This window comes from Tyto alba, unplaced genomic scaffold, assembly GCF_018691265.1.
Source record: "Tyto alba isolate M040663 unplaced genomic scaffold, T.alba_DEE_v4.0 Super-Scaffold_7, whole genome shotgun sequence".
Lineage (NCBI taxonomy): Eukaryota > Metazoa > Chordata > Aves > Strigiformes > Tytonidae > Tyto > Tyto alba.
Window position 1 is genome coordinate 29,793,258 of NW_024881328.1, and position 16,140 is coordinate 29,809,397.

A 16,140-nucleotide genomic window follows, 5' to 3' on the forward strand; every position below is an offset into this window, starting at 1 on the left:
TGGAATTCCACATGGTGGAAGAAGGCCTATAACTATGAGCACTGTATCTCTGATTAACTTGGACTTGTGGGTTTTTTTTAATTACCTATTAATTCAGTCTCCTTAATAAACTGCATGATTTATAAGCAGTTGCCCACTTTAATCTGTGTGTATATCAAGCTTTTTGTAATGCATGTGACCTATGCAAACTATTGTCTTTTGGGTGCCTCATCAGAAGATGATGGATATCTTCCCAAAATCAACAGATAAATTCCTTGGATTGTTGTTTGTACCTCTTGGCAGTGGTATATTGCAAAAGTTACGAAGCTTCTATCTCACACTATGTTCTGTTTATGTGATAATATCCACTTTCTAGTGACCTCATCACTATTTGGTTTCTGGGGTTCTCATCCCTCAATTAGTTAGTTTACTTTTCACCCTCTTCACCGTTCTTTTGCTAGAGACAAACTGCTTGTTAGCTTTCAGTAGCATACCATCGTTTGTTGTATGTGTAATTAAGGCCTCCTGTGACCAAAACTAGCAGAAAGAACAGGAATGATCATTACTACCACTAGCACAGTGTAAGGTCTGTCAAGAAGGTGGCTGAGGTGCTACCAACAGAAAACAAAATTTCTAGCCATTTTAATGAGTCAGACAGTCCCTTTATCTTCATTTTGAAAAATACAAGACCAAGAAAATCTATGGAAAATTAAGCATTTTGCTGAGTAGCTTTTCTTAAGCACTATTTTTTTCATTGGCCTTCTCAATCACATCAGTCTAAACCGTGTTTGATTATACATGAAACAAAGCTTCAGAATATGTAATTTACCTGACTTTTCTCCCAAAACTTCCAAAAATATTTTGCTTTCGCATAAAATAAATTTATCTTCTTAGTAATCACAGGACAATTCCTGTAAAAACTATTATTTTCTCTATTGGAAAGATGGTATAGTTCCAGTGATTCAACTAAAATACTTTAAAGTATGCAAATTTTATTGAACCATAGCTAGTTTTGAGCCCACATGCACATACTCATTCACTATTTTTTATGCATCTCCTATAGAACAGTGATAGTGGCTGAATCTATAATTTTTCTCTCTGAAGTTGTACTGAATATCTTCTATTTCTCGGATCTTTAAAATACTTCTGTGCATTATGAGAAAAAAATGTTTTCCTCGTTGATGTCATCAATAAGAGACACAGCACAATTCCAAGGAAGTAACTCAGCCACTGTGTATCAACAGCTAAAGAGAGAAATGGGCAATTGTTTGCATTGCTGAGGAATCACACTTGATAAACTTGCCATTAGTTCACGTTGTCACTGAACAAGTAGTTAACAGTCCAAAGTAGTGTGACATCTGATAATAACATGCAAATCATTAACATGCTATATCTTAACCCATTATTTCAACCTTCAGAACTGCTGTCACTAAAACAATATGCATTTGATGACACGATCATCACAGAGACACCAATGTATCTCACTGAGTTGCACTGCTGTAAGAAATATGTAGCAATCAAGAAGCAATGAAAGCAGTGAGAATCTATTATTTTTCTACCAAGAATTATCTAAATTATTTCTAAGGCTTTCACTCACCCATCATTATAAGAAATGCAGTTAGACTGTACTATGAATGGATCAAAGCAGTATGTAATGTTTCATTTAGTGTGGTATCTCCCTTGGTCTGCAAATCCCAGCCTGTTTCCCTGCTGATGCCTAACAGATGCTTTGTAATCAACTTCAGCAAGTACAACCTGCTACCTACAAGCCAATCATCTATCTGTTTACAAACTTCCATGCAGCTTATATGTTTACTTACATGCATATATATGCCTGTATGTGTGTATATAGGCTTGGTAAGTATTTGTAATACTCTTCAAGTTTTAGATATTTTCCATCAAATACAAACTAGTAGTAATCAAGGAAAAAATTACTTTTCTCACATTTTAGATGCTGGAGGTAAAATTACATTCTGATTAACTGTGCTATATTAAATATTACAGTCTTCCTAGCTGTTCTATAATAATATGTAAGTTAATCAATAATGGAAAGGCTCTTCTAAAGCAATCACATTGCTTTAAATGTTCAAAGCAACTTTTCCTTTAGGTATGAATTCCATAGTTTGGAAAAATATGAATATGTAAGTATCAAGTATTGAGAAGTCTGACAGTTAAGAACTTACTCATTCCTTTAGTCTGAGAAACGACGTGATAGAAAATATACCACTGAAACCAAATGACTCAAGGCAACTCTCACATAAAAAATAAAAATTCCTGACACACAAGCCATTACTGGATACATAGCAGTAAGAGAGGAGAGGGCAGAACAGTTGTGAAAGCCAGTGTAATATTAATGAAGACATGTTGACTTTTATCACCTGGGCCAACATCTACTGCACAAGAGCTGGAAACCATCAATAGAAAAGGAACATTGTTCTCCAACACTATTTATGGTTCCTAGTGAAGTGAGTAAATGCAGAAATCTATTATGCTGGGTTATTACAATGCAACATCTGAGACACTTTAAAGAGTCTGACATAGCATCAGTTACCTTCAACAGTTCAGTGAAGCTCTGAGGTGAATGGTAGTTTCCATCATTTACAAGCTGGTGAAGTTACTTGGTTGATGAGGTCAGAAAACGATCTGCAAACATGTTCAGCTGTAATGAAGAACTCCTGCTGCAAAGCTGACTGTTGAGCTGAAAAGTAGAACAGATTTGAAGTCTTTCAGAGTGTTTGAATGCTGCCAGAGCCCTGAAAAACTCTTTATAAATCTCTAATTTAAGATTACTCTGTAGAAACAGCATTTTTTTTCTATCATTCTCCTTATTACATCCTCATTATCAAAAGTGAGGCATCATGAGCATTGAACAAAGCTCTGCTGTGTAAGGCAGTTGATTGCAAAGGGATTTTGTACTGCTAGAAGTCTGTCTGGGACTAGAGCCATAGTTACAGTGTCACAGAAATGCCAACAGAAAAGACCTCCAGTGCCCTCATGAGTATAAGTTTGCTCCTTAATTGACTGCTGAGACTGATTTCCTCTTTCGCACTTTGACTCATTCTGTTTCAAATTCGTCCAACATTAGGGGCTATATTCCACCTTACAGGAATATGTTCTGCCTTACAGTATAGAGCTGGAGTACTTTTACAATGGCAAAGGCAAGATTCTGAGATTCCTCTGAGGGTTAAATTATTATGAGCAATATTATAGAGTAAACTAGATAAAGGTGAGAAGACAGCGTCAAGATAATTGGGAGAGCTTATACCTGGTTGGGCCTGGAGAGACAATGCATCCTTCAGTTTCATCACTAGCTTCTGCAGTTCCACTTCCTCATTGACTTCCTTCTCATTAGGTGGTGGTATCTGCACTGCAGTGGGAGTAAGAACTGTATTCCTCATTATGCCACTGAGGGAGTTTTCTGTCAATTCAGGCAGATATGTTTGATTCTCTTTTGTTTTTTTATACTGTCCCATAAAAGGTCTGTCGCTCTGTAGGGACACTGACTCCAGGGGGTCTTCTGAGAACATCAAGTCCACTGCAGTGGGAACCCCAGGTGTCTGTAAAAGCTGCGGTCTGTTGGAAGAGTTAGGGGGATTCAAAGATTTCCAGTCTGCACAAGTTCTGGAATTAGGCCTTATTTGGGCAGTATTTAATACACCCTGCATTCTCCTGTCCAGCAGGACATGTGGATCTCTTGGCTTCGTATTCTGACACTGGGCAAAAGGATGCTCTGATGACTGTAACATTGTCTACAGTAGACAAAACACAGAAAATACATTGTGAATATAATTGATATTTTGGTTTGCTGGTAGTACTAAAATAGGTAGAAAACCAATTTTGGATCAGAATGTTATTTTTTGTTTAAACTTCTAGTGAACTAAAGCAATTTTTTTCACAAATAAAATATTTTCCTGCAATAAAATACAACTTTGTGTTTGAGTTTGGACAAATCTATGTGGCCATTTTTTCCACAATTCCCATCTGAAGATACTATATCCTTTAATGCCATTGAAAAGTGAGAATAATGTTCCAAGAGTAAATTTGCAGGAAAATTGTTCTAAAAAAATTAAACTAAGGGAAAAATATACATGTATAGTAAACACATATCAAACACCTCACACCTGTTAACATTTGGAATTCCAAAACTAGGTTGGTTGTCAGTGCCACAATTACACTTGGAATTTTCTAGACAGAACTATAATGGCAAATACCATCCATTGCATGAACACCGAGTCTGACGTAACTGGGATGTACTGAGCTGGCTGTGCATGCACTGGACACTTAACTGCACACGTGCAGCCAGTCCTGCATGTTGTGGACAGGCCTGTGTCACAGTATGCACACAGGATTGTGTGACATGTCGGGTCATACTGGACTTAATGCGCAGGTGACATAAAGCTGACCAAGTGGGCACTGCAGATGTGTTTGGCTTTTCTCTGTGCTTGACCATCCCTGAAAAACACTCTAAAAACATCAGTGCAGAAAATGCTACAAAAATGCTGTAGGTGGCAAATTTGTATGCATCCCCCATGAAATAAGGGCCTTTTTAGAACCTCAGAGATACTTTAAATGAACAAGAGTCAGCACAATTGAAAAGAAATAAAATCTTTTCTGTAAGAGGTCCCTATTACATCCCAGTACATGACAGCAACTAGGAATGACAAAAGAGTATTTTGTTTATTCAATGCCCGCACAGGATTCTTCTCGAAAGAAAAGATTGCAATGAAGTATCTAACACTTCTGTTGGAAACCATTTTCTCACTCTTACTGGAATGCCCTCTCGGTATTTTCACTGCAGCAGTATCTAAACATCCTGGACATGGATATGTGTGCTAGATGCTAAATATATACAGAATGACAAGAAAATCCCTGCTACAAAGAGCCTATCTGCTTTCTCAGAAGACAAGAACCTAAGATGACTGAGCAGACAAGGGGAAGGTACATTAAATAGTATCAAGGGTGCTGGTCTGCAGGAAAAGTAGTAGTTAGTGTTCAGTAATAGCCCTTCATTGTGAAGATTCTTGGTATATTTATCACTATACCTTTACTTCTTGCTTCATTTGCTGCAGCTTCATTTGCAGGTCTTCATGGCTTGCTCTCAGGCTTTGGAGCTTTGCCTCTATTTCACAGCTTTTGTCTTCCTGGCAGTTGTGAAGAAATTGCATTTTGTCCTTCCATTTGTTGAATTGTTTTTTCATGTACCTGCCAGGGACACAGGAAGCTGGGAATTTTGCTAGGTCACACACACACACAAATATACGGAGTCATGGAGGAGAGCAAACACTGTAGCACAAACTTTCCCCTCTCTGTCAGTTCAGGAAATTTTTGTCAGCTTTGGGGTTAGAGGCCAGTATTTCAGGAACTGGGCTGTATCCATAGAATTAGAAAGAACAGGAGTGTTCTAGATGAGGAAAGATGTGAGCTGAGTAGAACTGTGGCCAGGACTGAGTCTTGCATCTTAAGGTTTTACTTTTCTCACAAAGGCGGCTGCTACAGGAGACACATTCTAGCAGTCCCTCTGTCTAGAAGAAAACTACTTATGGCAACTCCCTGACCTGCAAAATATTCCCATTGTTTCCCCCTGGGCAACAAAGGAGTAAAAGCAGTCTCTACCCCTTTGAGTTCCTTCTTGCTCCTGGTAATCTCTGCAGCTTGTTTCATGATACCAATAGTTTCTGCACAGGCCACTTGTCCTTGAAAAGATACTATGATTTTTGCAATGAGAAGTGACACCCTCACATGCACACCAGAGAAGATTTTGAAATTATCTACTCGGAGCACAGTATGACAAAAACACCACCCATACCTCTGTTCTAGAGTTGGGATTTCTCTAAGAAGTCAGAGTAGAAATACAGTTTTGTCTTCTCCAGGGCTGAGATGGAGACCAACAGAAAATCTTGTTAACTACAGTGATAAACCAATCGCTTCATACCACACAGCTGAAATAGTTATCTGCCTTGCTTAGTTCATCCATAAGTTCATGTGGTTCATGTTCTTTTGGGTATGCATTGCTCATAGCCAAGAGCCACATCAGTTTCACTGGAATTATGCAAGATTTATCTTAATGGGACAGCAAGCCAGACCATATAAAGTCAAAATTTATATTATGGTGGTCCATTTTAACAGCATTTAGTGGGTCTTTATTGTAAAATACTGACTACCTTCAACTAACTCAGAGCCCAGTTCTGTGAACAAGCACATAAATGCTGGAAGTTCGTCCACAAATAAGAACAAAAAGCTTCCCACAAGTAATGTGATTCATTCACCCAGTTATATGATAAGCTCTGGGTCAGAGGGTGATGCTGTATTTCAGGAGCAGACTTCGCAGATAGCCACTCAACTATTGCTAATCTAAACAAAAGCTGAAGATTTTTGCCATATCTCTTTATTTTCCCATGTGAGAAGAGAGTGAGGTAAGGACACAGACTTACAATGAAACTGCAATTGTTTTTCTCTGGTCTTGGAGTGTCCTAGCATGTATTTGGAGCAGCAATTTTATATTGACTTATTAGAATGAAACATAACAGGAACAGAGAGAACTGAACATACTGAAGGAAATAAAGAGTAGATTCAGGATCAAATTTTACACTTTTCTGTAATTCAATCAGTTTCAGTGCTCACAGACATGATTATATCTACAGCTCATTCATATAACTACAAAAGAGGAGGAGGGGAAAATAAAAAAAGAAAAAGGTAAGCATGGCTGCCCATACACTAACATCCCTGCACCCCAACCAAACAAACCACCCAAGAAATTGTAGTTTAGGGATTCATATTTTATTGTGTCAGAAGTTTGAATATCAGAAGGGATTTCCCTGATAATCTAAGTCATGGAATTTTTACCAATAGTTACTGTATTAAGCCTGCAATCTCTATTTGATTTACAGCGTATTTTTTAGAAAGATATCCCACTTTGATTTAAATGCTTCATGCAAATTATGAAATTTGTTTTGATTAAGCCTTATTCAGAGAAAAATTTGAAAAGTATCTTATTCTGATGTTTTTATGTGAATTAACATTTTTTCTCTTAAAAATGACTTTTAGAAATGTAAACTAAGAATTGCAGAAATGCTGATGAAATCAAACCAAAATGTTTTGCTTTGCCAGAAATTGTTTTTCTGGTGTTCTCCATTTATAATTTTTGTTGCTGAGTTTTTATCATTCATCCCCATGTTTTAGAAATCTCAAAATCTCTAAAGTATGGAAAAATCATTTGTCTTCTAGCTCTTCACTGGAGCAGCATTGCCCACCAGTCTTCAGACATTGTACTACTGCATTTACCTACCTGCTCTCATTGTGAATGCTTTTGATGGATTCATGCATTTTTAACACATCTGCTTCAAAAGAGGCTATTGCCTATAATAAAAAAGAGAAAAGTATCTGATCATAACTTTATCAGCTATAACATTTCATTTTCTATGCAAATTTTGCTATAAGAGGGAATGGCAAATATGGGATTTGGTCTGTTTTACAGATTTACTAGTTAATTATTTTTATTTAACTGATTGCAACGAACTGATGCATTAAAGTATTTCTAATGGCTATTAGAACAGACTGTAAAATTTACTCTATAGAACAAATTATTTGTCCCATGACAAATTCTAAGTGATGAGAATTTGTTTTGTTTTGTTTTAATTAGAACAAAAACCTAATTCCATGGAATTTCTGCAAAATGGAATATTCTGACTTGGGAACAGTGTCTTCCAAGTCCCACAACTACTTTGGGATAAGGAGGTGGAGGGAGAGACTGGATGTAGAACAGAGAAACTGGTCTTTGGATGGAAGCAGCAGTCTATAGGCCATGCAAGGGACAGTAGCCCAGAAGTCAGGGAGACACTTTCTAGATAAGCTGCTTTAAAGGCACAGTATAAACTGGGCTGGAATCAGGGCTCCTGGGAAATTATAAGACTAAGAGCTGGGTCCCCAGGACCTCCAAGCCCATGGATTTTATTAAAAGTTATCACTGGACTTATGGTCTGCATCTTTTAAGCAACATTGAAATAATCTGTACTATAAGATGTTGGAAATCAATATAAAACTGATCAAAAAGAATTCTCAGCCCAGAGAGAAAATGAACAGGAGACCAATGCATGTGACAGAATCCCACTACAAGGATGCAAATCCCATCTTGCTGTCTTCCAAAACAATAAATGCCAGCCATCAAAATTATATGCGTAAGTAATGTCTGCCCACAACTTCTGCAGATATGTGCTGGTTGGCACTACTTCTTGAGCTGGGCAGCAGAGTCCTAAAGGACAGGTCTTCCAAAGGGCAGCACAGGAGTAGCAGCCAAAGGAGTGACCTGACACACAGAGGCTAGTTCTCAGTTACTGCACCCTTGGCTTCTGAGAAGAACAAGATGAGTAGATGACACAAACTGGTTTGAACACAACCCAGTGTTCCCTATATTCCGAGTATGTGCAGAGCTACCAACCTCTCAAATAAATATAGAAGCAAAAAACTGCTATGTACTTATTTTTACCTACACTGTCCTACCCACTCCTCTAGCATTGTTTCTATGCAGGGAACCTGGAAATGGATTAGTGGAGAGCTTTTATGCATGAGCTATTTTAGTTGGAGTGGACACTACTCAGGGTTTATCCTTAAGAAGGGCCCATTCTGTCCTCTTCTATTGCCATGGTGACAAAAATGGCCTGAGCCTAATAAGAATTAAGGCATCCTTCCTTGACATTTCCTTGCAGTAGGAGTACCTGATGGCATTTGTTACTGTCAGAATAGAGAGAGGACTCCAGTCTTAGCTAGTCTTTAATGTGCTACTCTAAGACACCTTGAAAAGAAAAAAACAAAAGAGGGCAAATATTTTTATAAATACTTCTGAAGGTCATGGCAGTCAAGGAGTTAGTCACTATTCTTGCGAGGATATCAAATTCAAGCTTCACTAAGTTTTCAGATTCCATATTTTTTTCCATAAGTGATAAATTAACAGTAAAGGTGAAGCTGCCCATTACAATTCTTTTTCATTGGTAATTGGATAGTTAACTTGGTAGGTCTTCTTCATAGCTTTAGCACTTTTACAGCTGCATGTTTTGCTCACCTGAGCTTTTGTCTTGCCTTGCTCTGGTGTCTTGCTGTTATTCTCACTCTTCTGCATTACAGTTCTGTTTTTAGATATGAACTTGGGTGATTCCAGGACAGGTTTGTCCACTGGGAAGGACAGGTTTTCAGGGCCAGGTAGTGGTGAAGCAATTAATTCTTCAGGGGAACTGTATACCAACAGAGAAATAATGAGTAGAGAAAGGATCAAGCCTTATATAGTTTTGGTAACTAGAAAGATCAAAATAAAACTAATGCACTATAAGTAGACAGACAGCTGTGCTATTGACTAAGCAAGAAGTATGGTTTAGCCATGCTGCTGGCATATTTTGGCTGAAAGCATGAAACTCCTGAAAACAAAATCCACTCTCAACAAAATCTCAGCACCAGGTTCTTTTTTCCACTCATTTAGTATCAGTGCAATTTTCTGCTTCTCTTTGTTGTTTCCTTTAGACAAGAGCTAAATATATTGGGAAATTCAACTACAAAATGATAGCAAAGGGCCAGATACCTTGCTGTTCAGTCCATTCTATGCTGGAAAAAGCCCAGATACCTATCAGCCCCACAGTGACACCTGTAATAGCAACCCCAAATTCTTCTTTCTCTCATTGCTACCCAAGCATTAGCTAAGCAAAATCCCACAGAATTACACAGAAATCTCGATTGCTCACAGGAGGATTAAATGACATTCAAAATGAAAAAATATTTTTTGTTGCTGAATACAAGTGGGGAAATATTAGCAATGGAAAATGTTTTTCATTTCACCACATTCTAAAATACAAACACTGAGATAATATTCTCTGTCAGAGTCACTGTTAACTATCATCCATTGGTTTTACTGCATATAAAAAATTGGTTTCTAATAGCAATATACTTACCTAGCAGTGTAGCACAATCAAGTTTTATAAAGACATTTTTCTCCTACTTGGCACAAGGATGAAATTAATTCTTTTAGAGAGGAGTGACCATATTTTTCCTACTTCAGTCTCACTGAAGCCTCATTTGGAGAACACGTGAGATGCAAGAGAGTTGCTAGGTCTTTATGCAACTAGGAAGGAATCTCACCCCTTGTACTTTTGTAGTGCTTGTCTCGTATAATCATTCCCTTCAGTTTCTACACCTAAATATCAACCAAATTCCCAGAGAAAGGAAGGAGAAACTATAGGGAAAACCACAACATGACCTCCAATGTTCATTATTAACCACCATGATCAGTGGAAATACAGTAATGAATTTACACATTAGCTAAAAGCACACAAACCAGAACCGATCTGAAAGAACTGGAATGGTGGGATCAGCTACTCACTATTGTGAGTAACCTCACAGGACTGCAGTTCAATGGGACATGAGTACAATGACTCTGTGATTGCACTGTGGGTCACATGTGCAAAGTATTTACAGTTAATTTCCAATGAATTTGTAACAGAGGAGGTGCTTAAAAACCCATACAGTTGTGACAGGTACTAAATATTTGCAATGCTTGACCCTAGACCGAGCATAAGAAATGGCATGAAGAGAAAGGAATTACATAAGGAAGGAGGGAAGGAAGACACGAGCATGTTATATTTTATAAGACAACTGGTCATTAGGTTGTCAGCATGGTAATCACAATTAAGCTACAGAACAATGTGCAGCAACTTCCCATTTATGCTTTCCCTTTTTAAAGGAAAAATCATGACATGGTATCTTTCATAACAAAATCACTTAGCCAAAGGACATAATCAAGCAATATCCCACAGCCTGACATATTATTCAGAGATTACAAACTCATTGGAAACAGAAACTCACAAAATCTTTTTGTGAGTAGGGAAGTGCTGCTCCTCCACTGCCTCCAGAGCCCTCCTTCTCTGAGCCTCCTTTCTTCTGCAGCGCTCTTGAAACAGGTTGTTCCTGATGGTGCGGAGAAAGTGCTTTGCGTTCGCCTTTGCTGACATCTATTGGAATGAGGGATAATTAAGAAGGGAGTGAACTTTCAAACAGGTGCCGCCCAGCAGACACTGTCCAAGGCAAAGGCAAAGACAAAAGAAAACAAAGGTCCACCTGTTCAACAGTTGAAGAGGCTCACGGCTGCTGTCAGAGCCCTAGAAGGGAAGCTGAGGTGGATGGATGATGCAGGACCACAGGCAAGAGCAGTTGCAATTCTGTTAGGTAAGCAAAATACTCTGCCTCGGCCAAATTCAGGCAGTCTGGAAATGCCTAATGTAGGATTTTGGCAGTTACAGTGATTAAGCTCACAGTCACAATGATAATTCTGCCTGACTATTACCTAAGTTCTCTCTTGATCAGTGGGAAGAAGTACTCTTATACCTCTATGAAGTGTTAATAGATACAGCCTTCTGTGCCTCATGTCCTTCTCTCATACAACACAGTAAAAAGCACACTTCCATGTGTCCCAGCAGTGTCAGGCTCAGGTACAGCAACTAAGCTCAGTAGCTGTATTATAGGACACAAACCAATTCTGCCTCAGGAAGTGACTGCTGCAGAACAAGGGGTGAGCCCCAACAGACTGAGCAGGAAAACACGAAGAAAACACACAGCATGCCTCCCAGTCATTTCTCAACATGGTAATAACGTTACCACAAGGTGTCAGCACGGTAAGGAAAAACAGTGCTGATATTTCAAATCCCCACTCAGCAGCCCACTCCCTGGTAAAGACAATGCGAAAATTTACCCAGCTAAGGACAGCACCTGCTAAGAGTGGAAGGTATGGAAAAGTGGCTGACCGCTGATTTTTTCATGTCCCACACAAAGGATATAAAAATGGTATCTGTCACAGTGTATCTGTCACAGCTTATCTTCCTAATTTTGGTATAGATTTTGTCCATGAAAGTAATATTTACAGGGTTAGTGTTAGAGTAGGGCTTCATAAAGGAAACCTAAGTTCAGTGATCCAGTTGCAATATGGCAGCAACAATGTCGGAAAGCTCAGTGTCAGAGAGTATAGGAGAGGAAGGGGACTTAATTTTAAAACAAAACTGATTTCACTCACTCATACTCACTCACTCACAAGCACTAACATGCATGTGTCCAAGTAGTCTTTCCAGCTTTCACACACCAAGGTGTATTTATACACATGGTATGGCCATGATGTCTTAAAGTGACATGGAGGACAAAAGATTCCAGTTCTCCTTAAGCCTCCTGGGTTCCTCTTAGTGTGACCATGTGCTGTTTTTTGGATGTGCTTTTAGCTCCTTTAGGAGCTGGCAGTCATTGTAGTCTTTTGCCTCCTTATTTAGGTGTCTTACAGGTATAGGTCTTTACCTTCACATCATCACCTCATGATGGCATCTTCAAATGGCAGTTTGTCCTTTGTCTCAGGCTACCTTTTGTTTTCCTGATTCAGTTGTCCTGAAAAGCTGTGTGGAAATGCTGTGATCTCGATGACCAGCTAATCTAGGTTGCACCATCTCCTGCTATGTTATAGCCTTCCTGCCCTTCCTTCTGGTGCTTCCACATCCACAGACTCCCACTCACTCTCCATTCACACTGATTTTAATGTCTCTATTAGATATCTCTACATGAAGAGATCAGTAATCATTTGATTCCCCTACTTTCTCACAGATGGAGGATGAAGAAGACTATTTGCAGGAATGAACATCTATCTGTTATTTTTAATGCAGATATTGAGCATCAAGATACAGTTTCTCACAGTGTTAGCAATAGGGTTTGGTTTTCAGAAAGAGAGCAATGAAGTGACTACAGTTTAATGTTGCCCCAAAGGGTGACAGAAAGAGCAGTCTAACGTTATTTAGTTTTGCTGCAGACACTGGCTTGGCTACCCAGATATCTTTCATGTTAAGTGTTAGGTTTCAGGAAGGTGACCATGAAGGGAAACTAGGGAAACTCATGGGTGCTTTTCAGCTCATTTACTGGAACAGAAGAAGATACTGTTATATAAATCCACAAAAAAACCTGTCTGGTGGTGTGTGCAAGATCTGGAATCTCCTGCTCAAAGGAGAAGCTGACCTTCCAAACAGAAATTCCCTGTGTTGAACTTCACCACTAGTGTGATGAAAGCACAGGTTGGCCCTGTAATGTAGTAGGTGGGCTTAGCTGGACCAATGCTGCCTCTTTGTGCTGGGTCCCTAACTGACAGAGACAAATGAGTTTACAATAAAGTGGAAAAGCTCTGAAATAAAGGAAATTTCATGCAGCAGTTTGTACAATTTTAGGATTAATTAGTCCACACTGGGATTGGGAGGAAGGAACACTGGGACACACTGGGGGCCCTTTCCACAGGCTTAAGGATGATCTCCAAATGGCAAACTTGCTATAAAACTCCTTGAGAAGAGGACTTGCACTATGATATTTCATGGCTCTATTCAGTTATTTCAGAACAAAACACTCCTTCTAAAGTTAGCAGCCCCCTTTAGTCCTTTCCCTGACTCACTGTTCCCAGATTAATAATGCTAATGTGTCATGGCCATTATGGCTAATACACACATAATTTCATACTCAATCTAGTTCAAGAGTCTACTGCTTTCTTGCCTACACGAAGAACCTGAACAGGGAAATGAATCAGTACAAAGGGACTCTACCTGCACACAGTGTTCCATAACAGGATGTGAACTCTTATGTGGTTTGCTGAGACGGCCAGTGAAAAAGCAGACTTGGCAAAGGTCAAAATTGAGGCACTTCAGACAGCGATACCTGTAAGGGAAAACAGAAGGGTTAGGTTACTTCCCCACAAGTAAGAACTTGATGTAAGTGAGTTTGATTACTGGAAATCCAGATGATCCCTGGGTTCTGAAATGCAGAGAAGCACCTTTGTTAGAATAATGACTTTCCTCAGCATTCTCTGAATGCAAGAGTTATTAAGTCCAAATGACAGTGGACTATTCTCCAGAACCCACTAATGATTTTGATACTATTTATTTGCTGCATCAAAATTCAGTCCAAGGAAGAAACAGTTGTTCCAGCACCATTTTTGAGAATGCAGTTACATCTTCATATGCTTCTTATGCACCAGCTTATCTCTGTTTGCTGCTCTGATGGAACTTTAATGTCACTACATTATTGATGTAGGATTTGCAACTTTGCAAAAAAAAATGCAAAAAACTAAACCTGCAAGCTTACTATTACTGAGAAGAGAGTAACAGTAAAATGTTTTTCTGAGCATTCTGGTCAGTAGGTAATGGATAGTATTCTTTTTATACCATTAGGCCCCTTTATACCATTACTTAGATGAATAAGATGCTAAGGTAGGTAACTTAACTGGCCAGTCAATACACTTGATTATGGGATAAAGAACTAAGAAATGGGATACACAGGTTTAATTGGCTTTACCACTGAACTGCCAGTTTACTTTCAGTAAGTCTCCATAATCATGTCTGTGCTAGTGAACTAAAGAGAAGCAGGACGCAGGCCTGAACACTAGACTGTGATGGTTCTCTCTTTCCCTATCTTATTTGTTAAATTAGATTATGCCCAATGTTTGTTGCTTAATACAGCAGTTAGAGCCTCCAAGGTATGCAAACAATGGTAAGAACTATTTATGTGGATGTTATAGACTTCAGTAATCACTGACGCACCTGAGGCCTGTAATGGGGAAAATTTTGCAGACTCTACATCTAGCTTGGTGAGAAACCATTTCTGTGGCTGATAATCTGTAACATGTGGGGAGCCACAGGAGAACAGCAGGCTCCAATCTCAGCCAAGACAGGAATTTTTCTTCAACAATTGCCGAATTCAGAACCTGAAAAAAATATGTCTCAAGTTCAGCCATTTACTTGAAATGAACTGGTGTGTGATCTTCAATTCCTAATAAAAGCTCTGATACTGGACTCTGCTAGCATAGATTTTCCATTAATGTAAAATGTTACTGGGTTCCAAAGGTTTTAGAATAAACGCAAGAGTCTTCAGTAGTATCTTGCTGAGTATCTTTTCTACAGATATAGATCTTCCTATACTGTGAGAATGATGATCAGTCCTGCCTTTTAAAAGTAGATACTGGTGGATATTAAAAGGTGATACATTTGCAATTTTAATCAACTAGCAACATTCAAAATCCTTTCCTAGGACATCAGAATTTCACTCACCCCATAGAAACAGCTGTGAGTTGCAGTTTCCACACAAGATGGAGCGCAGCTTTCTCCCACAATGGCTGGGATCTGCATCAAGAAGAAAGGCTCAGAAACACCTCAATAAAAAACAGATGTTCCCATCATGCTCTGCTGATATGGTGACAGCACACAGATGGTGAAGCATCTATAGAAATGTCATTTTACATACTGTTCAGAAGAAAACCTGTTCATATTCATAACATCAGTATATAATTTCATAGTTCAGTATGTGTCAGAATTATTTGCTTCCGGCTCACTTACTGAAATGGATCAACATACTATGTTGCCATACTACAATACTGAAGGATACTGGATTTGAACATCAGGGGTCACTTTCAGATCCGATTTTCAGCATCAGTTCAGCTGAAAATACCTGTGTGCCACGGCATTTTTCTGCAACTCCAAGATATTATAGGGAATACAGACATCTGAAGTTTGTAGTCACTTTGTAACAGCTGTATGCAGCTGTTCCCAGGACCTGTAAACTCTGGCAAAATGAATGCACAGAGACACTGGTGCAAGTGCTTACTTTGACTGAGAAAAGCTACAGAATTTGATTCTTTTACCTACTTTGCATTGTAGCTCCCTACGTCCACGGAGTACCCTATTGACTTCAGTTCCATAACGTAATCAAACATAACATGTATCAACCATGTACTGTTTTCTCCTAAATTAAGATACTCCTACAAGATCTGTTATGTAACAGTACTGCAATGGCATTACCTGATTTAAGTCTGTTAGTAGGCTTCTCAGGGCACTACGGGTAATCAAGGACACCTTCCCATCAAGGACAGCATAAAACTGGAAGAAAGCTGAAAACAATCAGAGGAAAGAAACTGGAATCCTGGCAGAGCCTGAAGCATCTTCTAGCTACTTATTCTCAAACCATCTACATGAAAACTGCAGCCTACCAAATAAATCCGCCAAGAAAGGTCCCCTTTATTGTCTATCTAACAGACACCCAGTGACTGCTGTGGCAATACTTTCTTCCTACAGGCAGGGAAAAAAGAAGGAAAGCAAGGAAATTATGGCAATTCCTTATTCT

The 16,140-nt window shown here is 38.9% G+C and overlaps 1 protein-coding gene across 1 annotated transcript in view; it reads right to left on the reverse strand.

Annotated features, from left to right (window-relative positions):
• Positions 1-16,140, reverse strand: part of DYTN (dystrotelin) — a 66,536-nt gene that overhangs the window by 40,731 nt on the left and 9,665 nt on the right. Inside the window, exons 6-15 of the mRNA XM_033010978.2 lie at positions 15,819-15,907; positions 15,072-15,143; positions 14,565-14,728; positions 13,572-13,683; positions 10,822-10,967; positions 9,035-9,203; positions 7,265-7,335; positions 5,022-5,181; positions 3,245-3,728; positions 2,531-2,677 (exon numbers count right to left, since the gene is read on the reverse strand). Coding sequence (XP_032866869.2) covers positions 2,574-2,677; positions 3,245-3,728; positions 5,022-5,181; positions 7,265-7,335; positions 9,035-9,203; positions 10,822-10,967; positions 13,572-13,683; positions 14,565-14,728; positions 15,072-15,143; positions 15,819-15,907 — 1,571 coding nt within the window. The 3' untranslated portion in view covers positions 2,531-2,573. The remainder of the gene's footprint in view (positions 1-2,530; positions 2,678-3,244; positions 3,729-5,021; positions 5,182-7,264; positions 7,336-9,034; positions 9,204-10,821; positions 10,968-13,571; positions 13,684-14,564; positions 14,729-15,071; positions 15,144-15,818; positions 15,908-16,140) is intronic.